At 47.5% G+C, this 15,992-nt stretch overlaps 1 protein-coding gene across 1 annotated transcript in view; it reads right to left on the bottom strand.

Annotated features, from left to right (window-relative positions):
• Nucleotides 1–1,560: 1,560 nt before the first annotated feature.
• Nucleotides 1,561–15,992, bottom strand: part of TACR1 (tachykinin receptor 1) — a 141,685-nt gene continuing 127,253 nt past the window's right edge. The window contains exons 3-5 of the mRNA XM_008700044.1: nt 5,787–5,937; nt 3,899–4,095; nt 1,561–2,441 (exon numbers count right to left, since the gene is read on the bottom strand). Of these exons, the coding sequence (XP_008698266.1) occupies nt 2,150–2,441; nt 3,899–4,095; nt 5,787–5,937 (640 nt within the window). The 3' untranslated portion in view covers nt 1,561–2,149. The remainder of the gene's footprint in view (nt 2,442–3,898; nt 4,096–5,786; nt 5,938–15,992) is intronic.

The following is a 15,992-nucleotide window of genomic DNA, read 5'->3' as shown; positions in this document are numbered from 1 at the left end:
TTTGAGCCAGCCACAACCACCCAGTATCCTCCCTTATGTGCAGTGATGATATTGTCCAACCACGTCCCCTCAGTTACCCTGGACTTACTGGTGGCTCCCTTTGCAACATCTCAGCGAGCTCATTGCAAACGGCTCTCTGAAGGTCCCAGCCTTTTGCAGTGTGGGTCTTTAGAATCCTGGGAAGAATGTGCTTCTCAGCTGCCTCCATGCCTGATGGGCAGTCTGGACCCACTAGGGCAGGTGAGTTAGCCATAGCCAGTCTGGTAGTTTCCTCAAGAGTGGGAGGAGTTTTGTGTCCCCAGCTCAGGGCTAAGCGCAGAGCAGGTACTCAACAAATCCTTGTTGAATTCAACCCTCGCTTCTTCAATAGAAAAGATGTTTCCAATTCTTTGACACTTCCTTGGGTATGTCTCATAATCATGCTGGTTCCTTGCATACCCCTCTGGAGTAAATAATCCACGCACGGTACAGTCCTTTATTGGAAGTATGACTAATGCTTTGGGCATTGATTTTTTTCCCCCTTAAATAATGTCTTTCATTCATATATCTGCGCTGAGCTGGTTTTATTTAGTTTATTTAATCCTTCCCATGCTGCTTTGCAGAATATGGCTCTTGGGTTGTTCCGGCTTATACTGTTGCAATACAGCTTCCCCAGGCCTGCAAATGGCCTGGGAGGTTCTAGCCGGCTGGTAAAGTCTGTGAAGCCCGTGGGCAGCATTGGTCTCCCTCAACCCCACGGATGCAGCACAGGTGCGTCCATTCTTCACACCACAAAGAGGACATTTATGGATGGTACACAAGACCTCTGCTTTTAGCTACGTCTGGACAAAACACAAATCTGGGAGACAGAGACTGCGTGCTCACCTGCTGGACACCTCAAAGCTCTAGTGAGATAGGCAGGATTAAATTCATGGCTCTTGATAGACTGACTGTCCTGTGGGGTGGGTGGGTCATCCCACCCTTATAGACAGGTGGCCAGTAAAGCCATGGGGGCACGAAGGGGAGAGTCAGAGAATTGGAAGGAATGATACAAGGTGGCCTCTTCCCACAAGTGGGGCTGCAGGGGGTAGCCTCCTTGTTCACTGGATGTCTGAGCACATGCCTTATGCTGGTAGAAAGCTAAGACTGCATTAGTGTCCCTGTCCTAAGATACCCCAAAAGGCCAGGGCAGGGAGTCCATGTGTTTATCTTCTCTGATGGCATCTCCAGCCGTGGGACTTGGCCTGTTGACATCTGATGGAGAGATGAAGTCCTCTGCTCTGTCAAAGAGCAAGATGTTCCACAAGAAGGGAAGTACTTGTGATTTTAGGATTAATCAGAGAACGTTTGATATGGATATTGACACATTGTAGCAGTCGCTACTCTCCAGGAACAGAGTGTTAAGTCACTAGAACTGCTATTCCTATTCTTTTTGAGACCACAAATTTTGGGGAAAACAAACAAACAAAAAAAGTTACCTCGTTCAGCCCCACGGTTTTACAAATAAGGACAGAGGCTCAGATAGACTAAGTACGGCACAGGCCTCCCGACTCATGGTCTGTAGCTGACATTAGCCGGCATCAGCGGACTCAGGACAGTCCCTGGGACATAGTGCAGACGAACCCGAGGTTCTCCATCTCAGGATGTTTCAATGCACTGAAATATTGAGGTGCCTAAAGGAAGGCATCCATGCCTCCCTTTCACAGTTGCTTAGAAGACAGAGTTAAATCTTTCCTTCAGATTTTACATAGTTCCTTCTTTTGTTCACCCCGTCAAGTGAAGGTTGATATGAGGTTGACGTAAAGACCAGCGAAAGGCGGATTATCTGCACATGACTGAGGACAGCCTCACCGAAGTAAGACAGGGGCTCCAGGATTCCTCCTGGAATGAGCCCCCACACACAACCAAAGTTAATGTTAGAATTATGGCATGGATTGCAGGGAAAATCAAATCCAACCTTGCCATTTTACAAGCTCAGAGAAGTTCAATGATTTGCCTTGGGTCACAGCATGGGGGATGACAAAGTCATAGAAGAATCTGGGTTTTTTTTTTTTTTCCCACAAGCCCCAATGTGAGGGTGTTTCTGATGGTTTCTAGATCAAGGCATTATCCATGCATGGAGTGAAGCAAGACACAGATGGCGGTGGTGGCCCCGCTGAGGACCTGTGGTCTAGGAGAGCATGTTGGAGTAGAAGCTGAAGCTCTCTGTCATGGTCTTGGAGTTGCTGTGAGAGGAGCCATTGGAGGCCAGGTCTAGGGATGAGGGTACGGTCTTGGGATCCTCCTCCAGCTCCTCCTCGTGGGCCCCCACCACGGTGGAGACGGTGGTCTCCAGGCGACTGACCTTATACACGCTGCCCTGGGTTTGGAGGTAGCGGGTGGATTTCATTTCGAGCCCCTCATAGTCGCCGGCACTGATAAAGGGGCAGCACCGGAAGGCATGCTTGAAGCCCAGACGGAACCTGGCGAGAGAGCAGATGGAGAGGTGACCCTCGGGGACATCCTGCTCCCAGAAGGCGTTCCCACCATTGTCTCAGGTCTTTCACACGTGGGCATACCCGAGCGTGACTCTCTTTTACTGGTTTTTGTATCGCAGCCAGAACCATTGAGGCCAAAACGATCTGAAGGCCAGTCATGAAGACACAATCCAGGACTAGACCCCAGGCTCATGTGAAGTGGCTGTGTTGACTGAGGGCGACCCCTGAACCCTGCTGCCTCCATCAGCGCCACCTCAGCCCATGCTGGATCGATTCAAGATTAACAAAATCGTTTACCAAGTGTTTGCTTTGTGCTCAGTACTGTGCTCGTCACCGTGCAGGAAGGCCACACATCAGGACTCCTTTCTCTCAAGGAGCCCGCTGACTGAGGCTCACTTCAGTCACATCCCTTCCATGTGCCTCAGTTTCCCTGTTTGATAAACTGGGAGAATCAGCCTTTACTTAAAGACATACTGGGGTATTTAACCCAAGAGCATTTAGGCAGGTCATCAGGCTCTTTGAAGGAGATTGACTCTGTGAGTTGAACTGACAGCATTTGGACACGTTCAAGAGAACGGCTGCCACTAAATTCACAGCATCTGGGTGTCTCATTCACAGAAGCACTTTACAGGCTGATGACTAAAAGCTATAAAGACTGGCACAAACATTTTATTCCTCCCCCTCCCCGGCCCTGCTTCCTTTCCCAGCTGACAGACTGAGCTGCCTCTTGGGGACTCTGCGCACGGACCCGAATTCCCCATTGCTGGCCACCGTTCCTGATGGGCTCTTACTTGTCCAAGGTTGGCTTCTTCTGCGGGGACAATTCTCCTGACCGGTGTGGCCAAGTCAGGGATGCATGTCCCTGTCCTGCCAGAACTGCCGGAGGAGACTGGGGAAAGCTGCCCAGATTGTGTGATGGGATGGGAAGAGGAAAGTGAGAGATCAGTGAGGGAAAAGATGCCCCGTGGAGAACGGTATTCTGGGGCTATCAGCCTCTCCGTGTGTGCATGCCTCTGACTCCCTCTCTCTCCTCCTCTGCACGCACAGCCCCCCCCGTGTGTGGATCCATCGGGCAGACTGAGCAAACTCACAGGCTGTGACCTGGATCCAGCTTGCACACCTCCGTGTGTGCATCAATCACAGAAGCTTTTTTAAATGTGCACCCCACCCCACCCCACCCCACTAACTTAGTTGCCAGTGTTCAAAAGTCAGAAGACCTCACACAAAAATAAGGATTTCTGGTTCTTGGAAAAGAAAAAAAATCCATTTTGGGTTTGTAATCCTGCAGCAATAATTAGTAGGGATTGAGTAGTGTGGCCAGTTTTTGCTGCAGTCCCTACCACTCCCTCTTGTCTCACAGAGGTTCTGCTCATTTAGGTTGGACGCTGACAGAGACAGATGATCTTCTGCCCCCGGAGAGAGTGTGGGGGATGAGGGCTCACCTGTCGTTGAGGCAGCAGTAGATGATGGGGTTGTACATGGTGGAGCTCATGGCCAGCCACATGATAGCCAGGTAGACCTGCTGAATGAACTTCTCCAGGTAGAGGTCAGGATTGATGTAGGGCAGGAGGAAGAAGATGTGGAAGGGCAGCCAGCAGATGGCAAAGGTGCACACCACGACGATCATCATCTTGACCACCTGGCAAGAGGGTGAGGCCGCTGAGACCACCGGCACATCCACCTCTTCTCATGGTTACGTCCCTCTTCTCCCACGCCCTCGCCACACACAGGGCGGTGCAGACTGGGGAGTATTGATAATAACCCCTTTTGAGGGGGAGGAAGGACCATTTATATGCGGTACCAAGGGACTCTGATTATGTCAGCAGTTCTCAGCGTGTGGCTCTGGGACCAGCTTCCTAACATCATTTGGGAACTTGTCAGAAATGTGAATTCTGGGACCTCATCCCACACTTACAGAATCAGAAATGCTGGGGGTAAACCCAGAATTCTGTGTCTGACAAACCCTTCGGATGATTCTGAGATACACTCTTGTTTGAGAACCTCTGTGTTATATCATCCTTCTGGGTGGTGACTGGAGAAGCCGAGGGAGGGCAGACCCAGGGGAATGGGTGTTCAGGGGGAGAGATCCAGAAAGGGGGAGGGGGTGGGGGACGGAGGGCCAGGGCAGTATTTCGGTAAGGAAGGGGAAGGGAGGGATCTGGACATCTGCTGCTAGGAATACCAGATGGTTAAAGGGGATTTGAAAGGTTTTTATGAATAGTGGGTGATGTAACCTATCCCTTTTTATCCCCATGAAATCTTTGGAGAAAAACTAACCAGCATCCACACAATGAAATACTATGTAAAGAAGTACGAAGAGAGAAAAAAATGAGAAAGCTCTTGATATATTGGTTTTCGAAGATATTGTGGATACTGTTTAGCGAAAAAAGTGAGGGGAAGAAGTGTGTATTTATTGTGTAAAGAAGAAAAGAATATCTATTTATTTGGCTTATAAATGCACTATAATATCTGGAAGGATTAATAACAAATAACAGTGGTTACCATAGCATGTGTGTGTGTGTGCACGTGCGCACTTGTGCATTTGGGAACCAGGTAGATGGAAGACCTAGAAAGGAGGGAGCCCTTTCATGGTAAGACTCCATTAATCTTTGGACTTTTAATTTTGAAATAATTAAGACTCCCAAGAACTTGCAACAGTAGTATCGAGAGTTCCCAGGTACCTCCAGTGAGCTCATCTTATAGGTGATTAATGAGGAAATCAACACTAGCACAGCACTATGAACTCAATTTCAGGCTGTATTTGGATTTTGCCAGTTTTTGCAAGTACTCATTCTTTTTTGGTGTATAGTTGTATGAAATTGTGTCACATGGATAGATGGTGAAAACCCCACCACAATCGGGATACAGACCTGACCCATCACCACAACGAAACTCATTCATGCTACCCTTTTCTAGGCAGACTCTCCCCCCAGTATAACCCGTGGCAACCCCTGGTCTGTTCTCCATCACTAATTTTGTTCCTTTTGATACTTTTTGATGTTTGAATCAAGCGATCTATTATTTTGCCAAACTCTAATAATAAAAGAGGACTTAATAGCTCTTCACTGCTTTTGTAGTTTGCGTGTGTGTGTGTGTGTGTGGTGTATGTGTGGTGTGTACGTGTGTGCACGTTAATAGCTTGACAGGTTGCCAGTTACTCTTAAGGCAAGAAAGAAGTGGCTCCTGCCTGTACAGGGAGGCCCAGGTTACAAAGACAATGAAGAAAGATCTCTTTCCTCCCCCTCCCCGCATCCCCTCTGCTCCCCTCCACAGACCCAGGGATGTTTTGTGCCTGCGCCAGGGGGGGTCAGGTGCTGCTTGCTGTCTTACCTTGCGCTTGGCAGAGACCTGCTCGTGGTAACGGTCAGATGAGTCCCCAGGGATCTCGCTGGCCCACAGTGTGATTCCCACCACGGTGTACGCATAGCCGATCACCAGCAAGGGGAGGAAGTAGATCAGCACGGTCACGCAGATGTGGTACCTGCAGCAAGGAGCGTGGGAGGCCGGTCAGGGCTTGACAACTACCTTTCTCAGCATTTGGATGGTAGGGCACAGCCCAGGGAGGCTTGCCGCCTGCACTGAATGGTTGGGTGACACAGGAATGGATAAACTAGAGAAAGAAAATCTCTTCAGCCTATGTTTTTCTTGTGGACTCTTTCCATAATAGAGATTCCTGTTGAGATTGAAGAGAACAACAAACATTGATGGAAGGGAACTGAATCCATTATATACCCACAACAATTTTAGTTGATAGTAAGTTCAATATTCCTTATACTCTCCCTTCAAAATAATGCAACCTGAGGCTGCATTAATAGACGTATAGTCTCTAGAACGCTGGAGGTGGTTGTACCACTTGGTTTATACCAGTCAGATGACATTTAGGCTCAGTTTGGGTGCAGGAGTGTGGACCAACTTGTACATTCAGATGAGAACCACCAGACGGTTGGTGAGCTCTCATCCATTCTGCATGACAAGTGGATTCACAGGTATAAGAATAATTAGGTTGGAGGAGAGAGATTAAACTTATCTTAGAACTAGGATCAGTGGGTGAAAGCCACAAAGCATAAGCGGCTTCTAAGCCTGGCCCTTAAAAATCTATCTCCAGATAGAAGCTTCCCAGGTCTCTGAGTTACAGCTTGTAGGCCAGATACCAACTGACTTGAGTTTGACTGGAACATAGGCAGAAAAGAAACCTTTGCTGTGTTAAACCACTGAGGTTTGTTACAACAGCATACCTTACCCTATTCTGTTTAAGGCAAGGGTCTAAGTAGGACACTCAAATAATTTTTTTTGAATTTTGAGAAAGGATATTTTTCTCAGGGAGTCCTTGACATGTCTGGCTAGTTGTAGCCCTTTTCTTTTGATGTGAGCTTAATGGAGAGGCTCAGTCTCCTAATAGTAATAAGCATAGTGGGAACAGCTACTATTTTGGGGAGATCACTCTAGATTACTGTGCTAATAATAACATTAATGATGATATTCATAGCAGAAAGGCTAGTTAGATTTTATTTAGTGAAGGGCACAACGCCAAGCACTTAACTCCATTATTCTTATTTGATCCTGAAAATGAATGATTAGGTAGCTACTATCATAATCCCATTTTGTAGATGAGGAAACGGAAGTTCAGAAATTAATTAACTTTCCCAAATTCACAGCTGCTGAAAAGAGGAGCTGGGATAAGTAGGCGGGACTGTGACCCCAGAACCAGCTTCTTGTCCCTGGAGGAAAGTCACCTCTTTCTCTGGTATTTCCTTCCGCTCTGTTTATGCTTATTCTCGGAAATGATTTTTTCCCCAATAAGGAAAACCCACTTATTCGCTTCACTTCTCTCGGTACTATGTTTTCAGTTGCTTTTTTGCCCCACAGTTTTGCTACTTATTCAGCCTCCTCTGAATATGAAACTTTGCGACTTGAAGACATTCGAAGAGCTCTTAAGGAATGCTCCACAGATTCGGCGAAGCAGGGTGCTGGGCGCGTCCGTTTTGTGCAGACAGGTTGCTCCAGCCCCGTCAGGCTGTTCGGGTGCCTCTCAATTGTCACCCCCTCCGGAGGCCCCAGGTTCTCCAGCCACCAGAGCCGTGAGTGCACGCTGAGTTCCTTGCCTGATTCAGCCTCTCCTCCTGCTCGCTGTAGTGGCCACTTGGAGATTTGGGGGCACAGAGACCCTGGGAACCTCCAGGCTGCACCTGCTTCTCCTACCTGGAAGACTAGTCCGTTATGCAGACCGACACTTGGTTGGTGAGCAAAACACATTAGCTGAGCTTTGTGAGCCAGCGTCTCAGAGCGCAGAGCGTCCCTGTGGGGGTCAGGGGCATGATGGGAGGACCTTGCAGTTGTCACCTGTGCTCCTTACCCTGGAACAGCGGCTCCCAAACTTGAGCCAGCTTCAGAATCACCTGGGGGCTTGTTCCAACACAAAGGGCTGGACCACGACTCGACTTTCCACTTAGCTGGCCTGGGGCGCGCCTGAGAATTTGCATTTATTTTATTTTTTATTTATTCTTTTTAAAAGATTTTATGTATTTGAGAGAGAGAGAGAAAGAGAGCATGAGCAGGGGGAAGAGGCAGAAGGAGAGGGACAAGAAGACCTCCCGTTGAGCAGGGAGCCTGCCATGGGGCTCCATCCCAGGACCCTGAGAACGTGACCTGAGCCAAAGTCAGAGGGTTAACCAGCTGAGCCACCCAGGCGCCCCCTGAGAATCTGCATTTATGACAAATTCCCAGGCCATGCTGCTAGTCCAGGTTCAGACTTTGAGAAACACTGTCCTAAGCCGATGGTTCTCAAGCCCGAAGTCATGAGAATCACCAGGGGAGCTTTTAAAATGATCCGTGCTCAGAGACGCACATTTAATTGGCCTTGAGTGTAGAAGCAGGAAACCACAGTTGAGAAAATTCTCCAAGTTATTCTGGCACTTGGTTAGCACTGAGAAGCACTGTTTTAGGTCCAAGGTCTGCAAGGCTGTTGGAACCCCATTGTTTGAGATTTCTGACTTCACTAAAGTGTGTGTTAACCATATTTTTTAGTTTCTGTATCTGGTGCTTTGAGGTCTGGGCCTTGCTGACCTGGAAAGGACCTTCCCTCCTTGTGCTAGTTGATGGCTAGAGATAACACGTGCTGGTGTGACTTTCATATGCAAACTAACCAATCCAGGGCCCAAACCCCCGACCATCCTGTTTTCTCAGGGCTCTTACATTGTGGGATGCTATCCCGGCTGCCATGGTCACCCCAGGGCCACCTCGGGCAGTCAGGGGCGCAGAACCCACGGAAATGATTCAAACTAGCCAATTCTAAGCCTGTTTACCCTGCCTCACCCATTCCTTCTCTGGAACACACAATAAAGTCTTTCCTGAAGTCCCCCCATGTTCTCTCTCTGCCTGTGGCCCTGTGTGGCACGCCTGCCCCTTCGTCCTGGGAACTATGAGTAATAAATTATCTTTTCAATGGCAATCATATCCTCATCTGTTGGCCTCACCATACCTGAATAGAAAACAAAACTTACACTTTAAAACAAAGTGCCCTTTGGAAAATCACAGATCAGATCAGACCATTAGGAAAATGCTAAGCTGAATCAGTAAACATAACTTATCAGACTCCTTTTTTTCCCCCAAGTAGGCTCTATGCCCAGCGTGGGGTCCAGTGCGGGGCTTGAACTCACAACCCTGAGATCAAGACCTGAGCTGAGATCAAGAGCCAGGCACCTGGGGGCGCCTGGGTAGCGCAGTCGTTAAAGCGTCTGCCTTCGGCTCAGGGCGTGATCCTGGTGATCTGGGATCGAGTCCCACATCAGGCTCTTCCGCTATGAGCCTGCTTCTTCCTCTCCCACTCCCCCTGCTGTGTTCCCTCTCTCGCTGGCTGTCTCTCTGTCACATAAATAAATAAAATCTTTAAAGAAAAAAAAAAAAAAAAGAGCCAGGCACCTAACCGATTGAGCCACCCAGGAGCCCCCAGGCTCTTTTTCTTATTTTTAAAGAAGGGAAGGTAATTTTCTTATTTATTTGTAAACAACAAAAAGTATGGACTTAATTTCAGTTAAAAAGTATTATCATCAGGCAGAGCATTAACTTGTCCATTCTAGAACAGGGATAATGAAGAACAACATGGAAATATGACTCAGCGATTCCACTTGTAGCTGTATACCCAGAAGATGTGGAAACAGGAACTCAAATACTTGTGCACTGATGTTCATAGCAGCACTATTCACCATGGCCCAAACGTGGAAATAGCCCAAATGTCCCTCAAAATTTGAGTGGACAAACCAAATGTGGTATGTACTTAATGATGGAATATTATTCAGCCATAAAAAGGAATGAACGTGGATGAACCTTGCAAACATTATGTTAAATGAATAAGCCAGACACAGGAGGAAAAATATTGTATGATTCCACTTATATGAAAAATCTAGAATAGGCAAATTCATAAAGACAGAAAGTGAAATAGAGGTTGTCAGGGGCTAAGAGGAGGGGATGGGATAATAGGTACAGAATCAGGGATAATGGAAAAGTTCTGAAAACGGATTGTGGTGATGTTTGCCACAATACCGTGAATGTGTACTGGTAAATTTTATGTTATATATATTTTATTGCAATAAACTTAATTTAAAAAACCCATTAAGAACATTCTAGCAGAGCTGGGGTCTTTAGGTCTCCAGATGCACAGTCTTCCGCTCCCTCCAGGAACTTCTCAACAGCCTCCCTCCCCAAAATCATAAAAAAACCAAATCGACCTGTAGGTTTGATTCTTGGATGGGATCAAAGGTTAAATGCATCCCTCTAAGCCTTGCTCAGATAAAACCCCTTTTACATAGAAATTGCAAATACTCAATTTAAACAATATCTAAGTTATCAAAACTTCTAAATGGCTCTCAAATGAATGAAACTCCATCAGTAGAAAATATGAAAATAAATACATTTCTCCCATCTTGACCCTTTCTTGGAGAAATTTTATCATATCCTTGTAGTTAATTGGAGATAATCCTGTTTTATAATTTTTTGCCAAAGTCATTGTTTTAGAGCGCTGGCCAATGGAACCTGGTGTGATCTTATTACATGTGGCTCCATGCTATTGTTTGGCTCTCAACTCTGATATTCCCTAGGTTCCTGCCAGGCCGGGTTTTATCGGCTCTCAGAATGAATATCTGCCTTGGGAGAAGAGGAGAGGGGTCAGGGATGTATCAGGCGTGAGTCAGAGAGAGGACCAGGAGTGACAGCAAGAGGCTGTGACAGCAGGGATGGCTTGGCTGCCTTCCCACTTGATGAGATATGTGCATGGACTCCGATCATTAAATTCTGTCGGTGGACTTACCGGTACTCAGAAGGCAGGTGCACGCAAACATCGTGTCTTTGTTCCCTCCCGGTCACTCCTCTAAGCAGCACATTTTACAGGATAAACTTGCTGAATACAGACTGTGTCACCCCAATCCTGCAGATTCGCCTGTCCTTAATGCCTTAATGCTCACTAATCCAGGTTTACTAATGTCTCACTATCTGGAGTCACCTCGTTGTTCAAGCACCACAGTGCCAGTCTCTGAAATAATCCCCAGCATTTGAAATCAGATACATGGGTGTATTAAATAGTACCCAGCGCATCTGCTAATGCCCTTCATGGAGGCTCTAGGAGCCCTGAGGTCAGGGCAGGGCTCTGGGGTTCCCGCTTTCACTCTAACCAGCAATTCTGCTTTGCTGGGTTTATGTGTGACCGTCTGTGGGTGATGCTGTTTGGTGGTGGTGCAGGGAGCCTTCAGCTGTAACAGAAAAGCTGATGTGCGCTGATGTCATCCTAACCCTTATCCAATGCATTAACCCTCTCCACGCTTTCCATACCATGTAATCAGCCACTTCTTGAATACCCCCTGTGACGTGCCCCTCGCTGGTCATAAAGCCAGCTCCATCAGCGATACCTGGGGCTTGTGAGAGGTACGGTCTCTCCTCCCCTGCCCCGGATGGGCCAAATCAGAATGTGTATTTTCACCACACTCCCAGGCGGTTCATGCGCGAGTTCACGTTTGAAGCACACAGCTCTCCATCTTGGCTGCACCTTGCAATCACCTGGGGAGCGCTGAAAAATTCCAGGGCGTGGATCCCACCCTCAGCTGCTGAGTGAAGACTGGCCTGCAGGGCTGCCTGGGCCTCGGAGTCTCAGAAGCTCCCACGTGGTTCTCCTCGCAGCTGGGGCTGACAGTCATTGTCCTGGAGCCTCTGCGGGCAGCTGTGGGCGGAGGCAGTTCCTCAAGCTTTCACTACTCCATCCTCGGTCCCGGGCAACACGCTGAGTCCACCTCCTGGGATGGTCCAGCAAACCTGAGGTGACCAGGAGCACGCCTGTCCCCGGAGCCCTCTCTGCATCCCAGACTTGTGGGGCCACCCCTCGTTGGACATGAGCTGAGTAGCCCCCCTCCTGCCCTTCCTCCAGCAGCCCTCAGGCTCTTGCTTCTCAGAGCACAGTGCTAGATGCCTGCTTGACTTCTTCCTTCCTTCCAAAAAATTGTCTTCTTTGCAGATAAGTGTGGTTTCTTTGTAGTAAAAGAAAGAAAAATCCATATATTTCTTGGTTCACTTTCACTTCTAGGTATTAGACCAAATCCCAAAGCCCCTCGCAGCCCTCTTGGAGGCAGATGGAAATGACAATCTACTAATTCATAAGTTCCGCAAGTGTTTATTCCGCACCTACGATATGCCTGGCCCTGTGTGAAGGGTCCAAGCCTCGGGTCTCATCACCAGAAGCTCAGTCTGCGGGGGACACAGAGAAGGGCCAAGGAATGTGACATGGGAAGTGATGGATGGTGGTTACCTCTTTAGGCGGAGTGGAGACACTGAGCAAGGTGTCAGAGGCCTTTATACATATATATGAAATATAAAAAATATATACACATATCAACAATTTAAAAAATTACCCTGAATACAGTAGGCATTTTGTTACTAAGTGCATGGAGAGGAATGGGAATGCAGAAGTGAGGCTCTCGACCAAGCTGATCACAGAAGCTTCCCGGAGGAGGTGTGCTTGGCCAGGCCCTGATAAATCTGCAGGAGGCGGGCACTGCAGGGAGGGAAAACAGCAAGGGCAAAGGCACCGACGGAGGATCTTGGCACAGCGTGGTGCTGTGCTGTGATTCGGACTGAATGGAATGTGGCTCTGTGAGGACGCATCAGGAGACTTGGCCAGAAAGGTAGACAGAGGTCAAATCATGAAGGGCATTTTATGACAGGCTGGAGAGTTTATAATGTATTCTGAAGCTGATGGGAAACCATGAAATGGCTCTAAACAGGGAGTGCCACGATCAGATGCTTGTGCTCTGGCCACGGCAGGGCTTGGATGAAAGCACATCAGGCTCAAGGCACCAGCCTTTAGGATGCTGGCTAGGGATCCAGGCTGGAGGTGACAATGGCCTGAGCTAGAGCATGGCAGGATGAGGAGTCAGGGAAGGCTCCAACGGGTGCTGTGGCTGGAAGGAAAAGCTGGTGGGCTTGGTGGCCAATGGGTCAATTTTTGCCGGCTTTCTGGCCTGGGTGAACGAGGGAGAGTGAGGCCAACTGTTGCTGTATGGGGACTGTGGAGGAGTGGGCTTGCGGGGGGAGATCGGCAAGTTGACATTTTGGACATGCTGACCTTCAGGCAGGCAGCTGGACATCTGAATCTGGCTGGAGCTAGACCAGAACGTCTGGATGGAGATTAGATTTGGAGCCCTTGCGTGTCCCCAAACCCTGAGAAGATGAGGGGGATACTGGGGAGAAAGAAGAGTGGGAGTGAGCCCAGGGCAGGAGGGAAGAAGGATGGGGAGGGAAGAGAGGGGAGAGTCCAGGGGCTGGTGGAGCCTGTCTGGGAGAGCAGGGGTGGAATGAGGACTGGAACTTGCTCTGTGGTTTTGGAAATAGGAGGTGAAGAGCAGAGTCAGCTTTTTCCAGGCTGTCAGCGAAGGCTAGAGCAGGTGGGCTCACTGATGGGGAGTGAGGGAGTTGGGGCAGTAGGTGGGGACTCCGTTCCTAAAATGTTGGGTCACGAAAGGGAGGGGAGGGCAGGGGCCAAAGGAAGCCATCTATGTGTTGTTTGACAAGGCAGGGGATAATGAAGCCCCAAGTACCCTCCCCTGCTTGTGACCAGTCTACCCTGGGTTACAGTCTTGTGAGTACATGTCCTTCTCCCTGTTCTTCAGAGGGGCTAGGATCAAACCTCCATCGACTCTATCCCGCCATCAACTCGGGGCAGAAATGCCCCCAAGTCAGCCTCTTTTAGGATGTGCTTTGACCAATTAAGGCAGATGCTCAAGTGAATTCACTGAATTCATGGAAAGATTGGGTTCACCAAATTCCTAGCCCCGAGTGGTCCTGCCTCCTGGATGCAGTCGCTCAGGTCCTGCCAGTGAATGAGACAGGAAACAAAGCACATTTCTTCTGCAGTCACTGGCCAAACCACACAAGTCAGAATTTTGATGTATTCCTCTCCAGGCTACTTTTTATATTTTATCTGCTTCATTAGATGCTATGGTCCTTGGAGGCAGAGCCCAGCAGTGTTCCTCTTTAATCACCCTTGCAGAACTGGCACCAAGGAAATGCTTCATAGAAAGAGAGCGTCTCAGGCTTGGAAGAACATTAGAATGCTCACCTGCTCCATCCCCACACCCAGCAAGGAGCGTGTCTAGCACCACTCTGGAGGAGTGTGTCTAGCATCTGCCTAAATGTGTGTCCTGCAGGCACAGAGCCTGGAGGCCTGAATATTTCCTACATCTTCATCTTTAATCAGTAGTTTCCTTGTTGCAAGCACTATATATTCGTTGTGGATTTGAAAATACAGGCAAGGGTAAAAAGAAAACCTTTAGGAGGTACCTGGGTGGCTCAGTTGGTTAAGCCTCCAACTCTTGGCTTTGGCGAGAAACATGATCTCCTGGGTTGTGAGATGGAGTGGGCCCGCGGGGCTCCGCGCTCAGTGGGGAGTCTGCTTGACGATTCTCTCCCTCTGCCCCTCCCCATCACACGCACAGGCCCTCTCTCCATCGAAAATAAAAAATCTTAAAAAAAAAGAAAAACTTTAGAAGTTCCTATAATTCCATGACCTTGAAATAAAGTTTAATAAAATTGACTAACGTCTTCCTATACCTATATGCACACGCATATCTATACATACATAAGTGTATTTTACATTAACCCAAAAGTAACACTGTGTCACAGTCCTCTTTTTATGTCAATAAGTATATTTCGATAACAACGTTTCTCATGGGTGTGATGATGTCCCGTTTTATGGAGGTACATGTATATTCAGGCCGTCTTCTAATTGGGACATTTGTGTTATTTACTATGTTTTGATATTTAACCAATACTGTAATTAACATCTTCAATACATGTCTTTGCTCTCATGCTTATTTCCCAAGGATTAATTCACCAGAATTAAGTGTTCTTAAAGGTTTGGTATATGTTGTCACTCTTCAGAAAATATCTGCCGATTTACGCCCCCCATGGCCTCTGGGCCTTCCCTTTTCCCTGCCCAGCAGCACTGGGCGTTAGTAAGTCTTCTAGTCTTTGACAACATGAGAGTTGACTTTTAATATTCTTGATTCATTATACATTGAAATTTTATAATTATGCTTTTTGTCACTGTCATTTCTTCTTTTCCAAACTGACTGCTTGTATAATTTGCTTGATTTTACATTGGGGTATTCATATGGTCCTTACTAATTTGTGAGAACTCTTTATGGCTTCTATCATATTATACTTAGAATTGCCTTTCCAATACCAAAATCATGAAAATATTCACTCATACTTTCTTCCAGTTCATTTATTTGATTATTTTCATTGTAACTATTCAGTCCATCAGGGATTTATCTTGGTAAGTATTATGACAAAAGGCTCCACATTGCTTTCTTCAGTGATTCCTTGGCTCTGTTTGGGGATTTTGCTGTGTTTCCTTGATCTGTCTTTCTCTCTTTCTGGTGCCATCTCCACACTCTCAATTTTTTGTGGCTTTGTAGTGTATCTTTTCTCCATGACAGTAAATCTCTCATACTATTTTACTCAGTTCTCCAAAATAAAATATCTCCAGACCTTCACATTTCTTAAGAAGAGGGTCAGGGGATAGTTTCAGTTATTTGCAGCCAGACTTTCAGCTTTCCAGAAGATATGACATGGCAAATTCATTGGCCCCATCCGTACCCTGGCTCTCGTGATGTCCTGGTTTCAGATTTTTTCTTGGTCAGCTCTCTCAGACGAAGAGAACAAAAGAGATGTGTCGCCAGGAAAGGCTCCGGAGTTTAGAAATCCTCTAACAAGAGATAAGTAAACAATGGACTCCAACAGCTCCCTTACCCACACCCCTCCTCCTTCCAGCTTGCTCAGGGGCAGAATGGGAATGGGGTAGAGAAGGGAAGATAATACTTCTACCTGAAATTTTCACTGGCTTCTATGTTAAAGAAAAACATAAACCCTGAATTCCAAAGCTTCTGCACACTTTCCAATGCTGAGAGAAGAGAATAAATCAGATGGCCCTTGGTTTGGCTGAGGACTTCATTGTGTTTGGGGACAAGAAAAGATAGGCCAGAAGCTTAATTTGAG

Source organism: Ursus maritimus, unplaced genomic scaffold (assembly GCF_017311325.1).
Source record: "Ursus maritimus isolate PB19 unplaced genomic scaffold, ASM1731132v1 scaffold_6, whole genome shotgun sequence".
In the NCBI taxonomy this organism is placed as follows: domain Eukaryota; kingdom Metazoa; phylum Chordata; class Mammalia; order Carnivora; family Ursidae; genus Ursus; species Ursus maritimus.
Note: the sequence above shows the minus strand (reverse complement) of the source record. Positions and strands in the feature narration are given on the sequence as shown.